The sequence below is a fragment of the Callionymus lyra genome, chromosome 4 (assembly GCF_982586985.1).
Source record: "Callionymus lyra chromosome 4, fCalLyr1.hap1.1, whole genome shotgun sequence".
Classification (NCBI taxonomy): domain Eukaryota; kingdom Metazoa; phylum Chordata; class Actinopteri; order Syngnathiformes; family Callionymidae; genus Callionymus; species Callionymus lyra.
This window is the reverse complement of record NC_141821.1, coordinates 36,855,157-36,866,283: the sequence shown is the minus strand read 5'-3', so window position 1 is coordinate 36,866,283 and position 11,127 is coordinate 36,855,157. Positions and strand designations below refer to the sequence as shown.

The 11,127-nt window shown below is 36.7% G+C and overlaps 1 protein-coding gene across 1 annotated transcript; it reads left to right on the top strand.

The window, feature by feature from the left end:
• Nucleotides 1–136: 136 nt before the first annotated feature.
• Nucleotides 137–7,971, top strand: LOC148082834 (ras-related protein Rab-38). The gene is made up of 5 exons (XM_087790098.1): nt 137–293; nt 414–639; nt 5,558–5,688; nt 6,564–6,713; nt 7,487–7,971. The coding sequence occupies exons 2-5, from the start codon at nt 447–449 to the stop codon at nt 7,688–7,690; spliced, it is 678 nt and encodes a 225-aa protein (XP_087646224.1). The 5' UTR covers nt 137–293; nt 414–446; the 3' UTR covers nt 7,691–7,971.
• Nucleotides 7,972–11,127: the final 3,156 nt, after the last annotated feature.

The following is an 11,127-nucleotide window of genomic DNA, read 5'->3' as shown; positions in this document are numbered from 1 at the left end:
AACTTATTTTAAATAATAATAAATTTTAGATGAGCTTTTACTCAATAAAGCGATACAGGAAGCTGCTCGCCGACTAGACTTCTGGGAAATGAAGTCGCGGAACTGGTGGGTGGGCGTGTCCCCTCTCAGGCGATCCACGGGCTCGCGCAGCGACACTCATCGTCCTCTTCTGTGGGTCGACAGAAGCTGCTGCGACTCTGCTCTAAAAAAGTTCAACTTCTGCTTTTTTATGTCCAAGATCGTTCTTTTCAATGAACTATGAGACGTGAACTTCCAGAAGGACTCGTGCGCAGGTATGTGTCTATGAGTCTATAAGTGCGTGTCCAAATATTTACGTTTCCACCCTGTTGAGAGAAGTTTTTCCTTCTTTATTCAAAGTTTGCTCGTGTTTTGAGGTCTTTGTGGCTCCACAGGCGGGACTGTTAAGTGGAGACACCACCCTCGTCATGCAGCAGGAGCGCCTGCTGAAGGTGCTGGTGATCGGGGACCTGGGGGTGGGCAAGACCTCCATCATCAAGCGCTACATCCACCAGGTCTTCTCGCAGCACTACCGGGCCACCATCGGGGTGGACTTCGCGCTTAAGGTGCTGGACTGGGACCAGACGACGGTGGTGCGGCTGCAGCTGTGGGACATCGCCGGTGAGTGGATGCGCGTGCGCGTGCGCGGGGCCTCCTCGCCTTGACGCGATTAAAACCCGTTGACACGTCATTTGCATAGACAAACTGTTAGCAGCGAGTCAACAACACCCGTAGCGTGACGTCACTCACCCACGACCGACACCCTTGATCAATCTAGAAAGAGGACCCCCTTACTTTTCTATGATGACATCATGATTCTTATCAAGGGAGTACATGTCTGAAGTTCTCCAACAAAAGTTCAAATAAAACCCAGCATCCCATCTTTGTCAAAAGTCTGCCCCGCCGGCTGTATGGGCCCCTCAATGAACTTTTCTAAGGTCCCTCAGTCATTACATGTATACAGGCAGAAAACCTGAACCCAGCTAATGTCTGAACCTTTTCTATATCTAAAGCATGAAGAACATGAGAGTTGAACAATGACCTTCTATATCCCTCTCCAGTCAATATTTAATGACTTGTTCACTAACCTGGAATCTTTAGAATCCGCTTTGTCTCCTTATAACATGATACGAAGTACAAAAAAGTGTTTTAGTTAAGTTAGGAGTTAAACTAACAAAACTAACTAACTAAAAGGTTTGACTCCCTGTATGGGAACTTCTCTTTTGGGCTCACGGTGGCCTCACAGCTAGAAGGTTGCTGGTTCGATTCCAGGCAGAGAAAACCTTTCTGTGTGGAGTTTGTTCTCCCTGTGTAGTGTGGGTTTACTCCAGGCACTCCGGTTTCCTCCCACAGTCCAAAAACATACAGAGGTTGATTGAGAACTTTGGGAAATTGTCCGTAGGTATGAGTGCGTGTGTGAATGATTGTCTATCTTTGTGTGTCCTGAGACAGACTGACGTCCTGTCCAGGGTGTCCCCTGCCTCTCCCCACAACCCCAACCCCAGGATAAAGCTGTAGACAATGAATGAATGATTTATAAGCATTAATGTATAGACCTCTTTTTTTTTAAATGATTGACATAATACACATATTTTGTCAAATCTAACAGTTTAGCCTATTTTACTATTAACTGTTTGAATTACTATTTCTCTACACAATTATATAATTAAATCCTCAATAATTGTTATAAAGTCGGTCTTTATTATATATTCAAGTATCAATATCTCTGTTCTTAAAATAAAAAATAAAAAAACAACTTCATGGTATATATATTTACATATTCAACAAAGGAAATTAAAACTTTTCAATTCTCTTGTTTAAACTTTACTGTTTGCTCTGGTGTCAGAAATCCTGTCTCCTACAACACCTCTTCTCTCACAGTGTATTATTGTAACAATCTTAGTATGAGAGCAAACAGGAATTTAAAATGGATTCCAGTACAGAGGTACCACTAAAGTATTGGGTATTTATTTATATATATATATATATATATATATATATATATATATATATATATATATATATATATATATATATATATATATATATATATATAAACATATTTAAAAACATCTTGACATTTCTTCATAACTCAATAAAACTATACTCATTCTCACATTTCACACTTTTTTGTACAACAAAATTAACGTAATATTCCAGTACAACTTCATAAGGTTGCTGCTTCGCTCCCATTAAATTAAGAAAAAATGTTGTTTCTGGTGCTCTCGTTTGTCAGTGGCATAAAGTGACGCGCCATTGCCAAAAACAGCATGTCCACTTGTTTGCAGTTCCAGACAAAGGCTCTAAATGTGTGGGTTTCTAGTTTTATCTTTATGGTAACTTTACAAATTCTCTCAGGACGTTGTATGAAAACACTGACTCTGATCCACTGATGTAACACAGTTTGGTCCTCATCTGACACTCACAGACACTCTGGGCCACGACTGTTTAAAGTTAGATCAAATTAAAACCTTTTTTCTTTTCAAAAATAATGATTCAATTTATTTATTCAATTGTATTTATTGTTACTTAAACATTTTTTTTCTACCAACAATAATTACAAAACTATCAACAAGCCCAGAACATCTGAGATTTAGTGTCAGAGGTAATGTCATCTAGCTGCTCTAAAAGTCATTTAAGAAAACCTATTATATATAAAAAGTAATTCTCCCCTCCACCCCCACCCCCAATAACACCCCACGGAAAATAGTAGAGTCCACGATAAGAGGAAGTAGTTCTCTACCAAAAAGCAACACTTGGCTGCAGCATGACAGTGCATGACTACAACCTATCATACATTTCCTCTTTATGTCAACTGCATTCCGAGATACCATCAAAACAAAACCTTGAGTCATGTGATTGACAGATTGCATAATACATACCTCCGGCTGCTAAAATAAACAACACGTTGGCTGGAGGATGTGGACAACTTCATTTGGTTTCTGTAACACGTTGACTAACTCAGACATTTTCCTCGTCGTGATGAAGGTAAACTGTAGCTGCTCTTCAGGCATCACAGGACTAAGTATAGCCATCTCATTATACAGTTGTTTTTTTGTGCAACCTGCTCAAAAGACCTTGTCTCATGGGTGGAATTAATACAGTTTTATATTTAATGTTGACACAATTAAAGATGGAACTTGGATGGACAAATATGAATTAGTAAATCCTTAAAGAGACAGCAGAGTCAGAGTCAGAGTGACAACATTTCTCTGCACTGTAATCATATTTTGGTTTTGATTCAACTGCCCACATGACCCTTCCCGCTTCTGCTGGAATATTATCAAATATGTTGGAGAGTGGTTTTGGCCTGTGTCTGAGCAATTATAAGTAACTACTTTGTACTGATTAATTTAAACTTCACTTTTGGTCAAACAAAACATGACAGTCGGATGATTCCGAAAGTAAACAGATAATTATGGAATATTAATGCAACATTCCTTTATTATCTGGAGATCCACTTATGTTGTTACATGAACTTAAGTCATTAGTGAAATGTTTCTCTCTCCAAACCTCATACTATAACAGATGCTCTTTACCTTTTAGTTCTGGATTCAGTATAGGCACATCAATCGGAGCCACCTGATTAGGATTGGTTTTAGGTTAGGTTAGGTAGAACTTTATTGATCCCTCAGGAGGTCTCCTTTGGGAAATTGTTTTTTTCCAATTAGACACAGCAATACAGCAATTATTCATAAAAATAATTTAATAATTTATATTTTCAGCTGGTTAATAGATGGATAGATAGATTTCACTTCACTTCTTCCCACAAACTCAGAATTATACAATCTTATATCCCAGCATTCGTGCTGCATCTGCTTCTCTGCTCACTGATGACAGTGTTCAGAGGATGACTGTCATCATCCATGATGGAGAGTAGTTTGTCCAGTGATCTCCTCTCTGCAACTATCACCACGAGACTCAGCTCTGAGTTCTAGCAGAAGTCTGAAGTGTAGATGGTGAAGAGGAGAGGGGCCAGTACTGTCCCCTGAGGTAAAATGCGATACTAACACGCTCAGTTTTAAGAGCAGATATACATGCAATGTGTTAGCACTAAGAATATTGGAGTTACGGAATTGCAGTTACACTCTTCTGACTCACGGGGGAGCCAGAAACAATATAACAGAACTTTTCGATTTCGCTTTAACCTCACAGAACTAATTAAAGTCCATAAAGCTAACATCTACTTTTATTTTCAGTTAGCTACGACTTTCAGGCTTCCAAGATGTCCCTGTGTCAGAGAAGATGTTTGATAGAATACAATTATCATTCCTCGTACAAACTTCTTCCCGCCTCCTGACCTCAACCATCCACCATCTTTACAGAAAGATCATAACTTTTTTGTGCAAATGATCCGCGCCAAGGGAAGTCACCTCTTTGTTTGTTTTCCCACTGAAGTTATTATTTCAGTGCAGCAGATACTGAGTCAGCTCTGCCTTTTCCTTTTTCCAGTGTTGATAGAAACTCTTGGTCTGTGCAGCTTGTGACACACAGTGACTCTTGTTAAGTTGCACAAATATTCTGTGTCAGCTTCTGTCTTGGTACTGCTTAATTATATGCGTGTGTCTTAGTGAGTCTCTGTGTGTGTGTGTGTGTGTGTGTGTGTGTGTGTGTGTGTGTGTGTGTGTGTGTGTGTGTGTGTGTGTGTGTGTGTGTGTGTGTGTGTGTGTGTGTGTGTGTGTGTGTGTGTGTGTGTGTGTGTGTGTGTGTGTGTGTGTGTGTGTGTGCCTGTGTGTCCTAGTGAGTCTGTGTGTAATTGCTGATTCACCACTATATCAGTATCATGTGAAGGAAGTTAGAAACCAGGATAGCAACTACTCACACACACACACTCTCTGTTTGTTTGTTTTTTTTTAATTTTCTGAAACAGCTTTAAATAAAGAGAACATATAATAAGTTAATATGTGATTAGATCAGTTGTAAGTGAACTTGTTTTATATGGAAGTATATCAGTATCATCAGAATACATTGAATGGTTGAATCTAACTTTTAAAATGTTAATTATTTAAATTGTTTTATTAAATTGTTGATTGTTTTTTTAAGTTATGTAGTTATGAAGTTGTTGTTTTTTAAAATTCTATGCATTCTTTTTTAAAAAGGAGAATTAGTTCCAATTGAATTTAATAATTTGTTTATTAAAAAGGTATTTTTGGTTACACAATTTTTTGATTGAATATGTTTTTAAATATAATATTTTCTAAATGAATGCATTTTTTTTATACATAGAATCAAATATTATATATTCAACAGTTATATGCTCTAAATTCAATATTTTTTATTTGTAGTCTTTTAAATTCGATATAAAATGGTGTAATCATGCCATGATAAGTAGTACTCACTTATGAAGCTTTTATATTAAACAGATACGTTTTTTACACAAGAAATAATGTTGAGCTCCTCTGATTAGATCGATGTCACAAACACAGCATGTGACCCGGGTCTATCCTGAAACTGCTGATTGGTTAAAGTGATTACAGTCTCCGTGTTGTTGCTGATGGTTCAACTCTCAGATAAAACTCTGTGTATGTTTTCTTCAAAGGACAAGAGCGATACGGGAACATGACTCGCGTGTACTACAGGGAGGCTGTGGGAGCGCTCGTCGTCTTCGACATGACCCGGTACTCAACTTTTCAGGCGGTTCTCAAGTGGAAAGGAGATTTGGACTCCAAGGTAGTCATTTATGTTCAACGTTTTCTCTTTTTTTCTATTAATAATATAATAATTACGGTTATTATGAAATTAACATGAAAGGTCTTTGACAGTAAAATAGTAAAACTGTAAAAAGACGGCAGCTTTGGTTTGCAGAAACTCTTCTGTAATCATTTTTGCCATTTACGATAAAAAGAAAATGGTGCCCGATTCAACATTTTACTTTAATATCGCCACTGTTCAAGGCTTATTAAAAATGTATTTAAAAAATAATAAATAAAACTGCTTCCTTAGGTGTCATTAGCATGGTATTATGTTCTTAACTTGTTGCTCAAAGGTAGCTTAACTGACATCTCAAGACCTATTTATTTGTGCATATTATTATTGTTAAATATCTCGGGGCTATGTTTGTCACTGTGTTGTTCATGGCCTTTTAAAGCTTTTAAATTTAACTGTGTATTTTTTTGTTGTTGTGACCGTGTTAGCACCTTGTGACCCTGGTCTGTGAAAGGCGCTTTACAAATTAAACTTACTTACTTAAATCTAGCTTTTATGTGTTAAATAAAAAAAAAAGTTTATTAAGTATATACAGATCATCAAAAGTGGAGAAAATATTCCATATACATACAGTGTGGACAAAGCGGTACTTTTCATTACACGTCGTACTACCCAGCTTGCTTAAAACTACCCATTTGTTGCTACTAGCATTATATCCATAATGTTAGCTACCCAACAATTTCACTCAGATGTATTCGATCTACTTATTTAGGGAGTAAATGTTTAAATAATGTCATACAAATTCTAAAGCTGATACTGAACCGTGTAAGTTTAACACTTAGTGATCAGAGTGGATGCTAGCTAACGTTCAAATAGCTAACGTTAAACTGTCTTGTCAGGTGGCTCTGGCCAATGGAAGGCCAGTTCCTGCAGTCCTGCTGGCCAACAAGAGTGACCAGCGGAGACACGGTCTGTGTCCCAAGCTGCCCAAAATGGAAAACTTCTCCAGAGACTACGGATTTGTTGGCTGGTTTGAAACCTCTGCCAAGGTAAGATCATGGAATATGTCTGTTATTCTTTTCAAAGCGTCTAATGCCTGATATTTTTTATCATTTTGGAATCACCAGTACTTCTGCTAGTACGAAAAACCCAACTGCTGCTCGACAAATGTCACTAATACTGTTTATGCTTTCACTGTTTCTGTTGCTACTTCTCTGGCTTTTACTACCCTCTAGTCTAGATTTAGTACTACAACTCAGTTTACTTCATTCAGAAGCAGAAACTTTTATTGCCAGCGTTGGAAACACAACATATGGATTTGTTGTTGACAGTTTGCCCCTTACCAGTTGGATTTTAATTTTATAATTAAAATAAATATTTTTTATATTTAAATTATGTTTTTAGGGGTGAATAATTGAATTTAAAATATTCAAACATTTTAAGAATAACAGGTTTTATTTCACATAGAGTTTGATATTCTTGTAACATACATCCACTGATGTAACCTGGACATCAGATGTTACCTGGGGTCACAGAGTGTTTCTGGTCTATTAAGTATCGTACACTCTCACCCAGGCGACCCAGCTAGGGTTGATCAGGCCCGAGCTTGTGTGACCCCCCCCCCTTTTCTTTTTTTCAATTTCAACATGTTTATTTTAACTACTTAATAATCTGATACTTCCCTATACTTGTACAACATTATGGCTCACCAAACTATAATATTACTATTACATTGGTAAATATTTATTTGTTATTTTTTAATGTGCAACAAAACATCAGTCATTATACAAAAGTGAGATGGTTTTTACTCTCTTGTGCTCAGGACAACACCAACATCGACGCGGCCCTCACGTGCCTCGTGAAGAACATCATGGCCATGGAGGACCATCGCATCTTGAGCGGAGCCGTGAGCAGAGCCGAGCAGGACGGCACGCTGGTGCTGCCTCACTTCGACTACAGCGGGAAGGACAAGAGATCCAGCGGATGTTCTGGATGTCCCACCATCAAGTCCAGAGATGTAGACTGACTCATAGCTGCGTCCGGGCTGAGGCCTGGATGAGATGGACTTCCTTAAATATTATAATAATTTATATGTTGCAAAAGTGAATTGCTAAGATTATTTAACACGTAGGACAGAGGACATTATTTTTTGTAGGATCTCTATTAAAATTCTAACCTAAAACTGCTATGTTTGTGTTGAAGTTCCAATAACACATTTTATTAACGTTTTATTAGCTGTGACTGAAAACATAAGAAAAATATTACAGCACATCTGGACATGGATTGAAATAAACAGAGCTCTCAGTAACATGACCACCGTTTGTTCTCCCTGAAGTGACATCTGAACAGTAAAGTATGAAACCTATGATGTAGAAATGTTTATTTAAGAACCAATTTAATCAAGTATCTATTTTTTATTATCCATTACAAACTTACCATATAACTAGTATTGTTTGTTTTATGTCTCCTTTTTTATGATTTGCAAAAAGTGCTTTCATCATATTTATTTAAACCAAATATTCATAGTAAAAAAACAACTTTAGCTGATGTAGCCTCATTATACATTGTAATGGTTTATTTACACATTATTTTTGTGTTAATTATCAAGCTTTTACCCTTTATTTATTTTTCTTGATGGCCCTTTTCAACAATCACAGTTACTATCGTGGCATCTCAGGAAATGTCTTTCTTTGTGAGAGGTGCTTGTAATCAATTAACTTAATAATTTTTTTTTTCATTTTAGCTAGGTTAAATCTACATTGCATGCTGATAGATAGAAAGTAAAGTAAGTAAGTAATGGTTATTTGTAGAGGGCCTTTCTCAAAAAGTGCTTTAACAAGCAAAAACAATATACAGCTAAAATACATACTTTAAAAGATGAAGAAACATAAGACAAACACAGGAGTCCCAGAAAATCAGGTAAGCCTGCAGAAATAAAAAAATGTTTCTTGAAGGACTCAGTAGATCCATGAAACGCAGAGGGAGAGGAAGATGCACTTGATTTATGTCATGACTCCTGAGACCAATCCCTTTATATATATATATATATATATATATAGCAAATTTTATATATATATAAATTCCAATAACACTAAATGCAATATTTTTGTACCTTTCAAATATAAAACGTTTGTAAAATAGTGTTACCAAAAGAGTATTGAGCTACTTGATTAACTTTTAACCAATCGTGGTGGTAGTATTATACCAACATTCTTATATTGTATTTAAAAGGCTACAGATGAATGTACTGTGCTGCACTAGCATTAGCCACCTGAACTAGCATGGTTTCAACCCAAAGTTTGCTAAAGAATTTACAATATAAAAAAATAATTATTTCATAATCAAGTAAAAAAAATACACAGTAATGAAGAAATAACTACAAATAAAACTTTTACGAAATATGTTCATTTTATTTCCCTTGTGTTCAATTTTTTCAATGTTAGCGTTTATTTATTTACTTTTTCCATCATTTTTTTTTTTTTAATCAAATGCCAATTTAATTATATCGAGCCCATAGCATCGAATCGTCACTTCAAACCATTGCGTTTGTCTTAATAATATTCGCCACTAGAGGCCGCCCTCGGGTTGCTGACCGTCCAACATCATACTCACACAAAGGACCGTCAGAGCCGCACCTTCACAGTCTTCACAGCACTTTCATCACAGGACTCGCCGACTCGGCTGCTCCTCAACATTTGGATAGATTCGTCACTTTGAGGAGGCTGTACACGTCACCAGAGTGACGTCAGACGAGCCACGATCACATCCCTGCCTGCACATTCCACTGCTGTTCTCTCACACGTAAGTTTGATACAGTCTCTGAACACTGTTTCTTACATTCCTGTTTTGGATTCTAACTTATTTATTTATTCACTTTTTCTTTTGACTTGTCATTTATTTTCTTTTTTTTAATTAATTAATTCAAAATATTTTCTTCCTTTTACACATTTTTAATGTATGATGTTAATGTACTAAGTCATAAAAACTGTTTGATATAAACAAATGGTATTGGAACTAAGTCAATTTGCAATTTAAAAGTTACAATTAATGAATAAGATTTTACTAGTAGAGTCAAGTTTAGTTGGTTTGCTTCTCTTAACCATTAAGTATTTCTTTGAAAAATTGGTTATTAAGTGAACAATGATTGCCTCTCTTAAGAAGCTCTGTCGTGTTGTACCATTCATTTATCCTCGTGACAGTGGCTAAGGCGCCGGGTCTCATTTGGAAATCTCTGATTTGTGTCCTCTGAATCTTGATAGGAAAACAACGAAAGGTTTTAGAAAATCACTCGAAAGTGTATAAAGCAGCCTTGCTCTGATCAAACCTGTTGCATAGTTCAAGATTCAGCCCCATTGGAGTTAGTATGTATGTAGGTATGTTCTTCATCAATCATATCCATTGGTCGTTCCTCCATCATTGCTCAGAAAGATCCATGATCTTAGTACATGTTCTCTGAAATCACAGCTGAAAACAGACTCCTCTAAATGTTGCACTAGTTGGTTCAGATGCCACTTCAACACTCAAGTATCAATTCAGTCAAGGAGAGCCATAAGTGCCATTCATTTGTGCCTCCCTCCCCCTGACCTTCGTGGAGGTAGCATCCATCATACTCTCAAGTGTCTGCTGCTGCATCACAGAAGCTCCTCTCCTATCATCGTGAACTTCAGCATTAGTTTCATCCTCAACATGTCATGACAACATGTGTGTTGACCTCAATATCACGCGTCGACCCTGCAGTGTCACAAGTATCTCCTCCAAGATAACGGTTGTCTCACGTGAAACAGGTGTCTTTGTAATCACTGGGTCAACGTGACCCGTAGGTCCCTAAAACAAAAGTGTTTACGGTATCCCTTGTGTTGCCTCATGGTCAAGGTGAAAGACCTCACTGGCCTACAGAAATACATATGGAGTGGTGAAGGTCGTCACATTTGTTTTTAGCTAGAGCTAGAAATAACACCATGATTAAAAGGATAGGAATTAAAACATATTTCATTTACTAAATGTTTTATGAACTATTTTAATTACACTATTAAACTCTATCTGTAAACAAAACAACAACATTCATTTCAAATATAAAAAAATAAAAATAAAATTCAACCTTTCAACATACAATACATTTAATTGTTTTATTAAAAAAATAATTCTATCCTTGAAAGAACCACTGGTACAAATGTAACATTTGAAATGTTAAATTCAACCGTAGAATAATCTGATGACACTGATATATTGCCAAACATGTTTAACTCACCTCCAGCACTACATTATCATAAGTTTCACTTACTGTATCGAATGTTCTGTTGCATGTTCCAACTCTTCTATCACTGCTGTCATGTGCAGCATTAAAGATGTCCAACACCTCACATGTCATCTCCAGTGTCATCAGTGTCACTCTCAGCATCAGGAAAGTCTTCAGTATCATGGGCGTCACATTCTGCAATTACTTTTTTGTTTCCTCAAATTGTT

What these genes read in the sequence shown, in the direction of transcription:
- LOC148082834 (XM_087790098.1), top strand. Translation starts at nt 447, where the DNA reads ATGCAGCAGGAGCGCCTGCTGAAGGTGCTGGTGATCGGGGACCTGGGG. An exon ending in AAGGAGATTTGGACTCCAAG is followed by an intron (nt 5,689 to 6,563) that starts GTAGTCATTTAT and finishes CTGTCTTGTCAG; the next exon opens with GTGGCTCTGGCCAATGGAAG. An exon ending in GGTTTGAAACCTCTGCCAAG is followed by an intron (nt 6,714 to 7,486) that starts GTAAGATCATGG and finishes TCTTGTGCTCAG; the next exon opens with GACAACACCAACATCGACGC.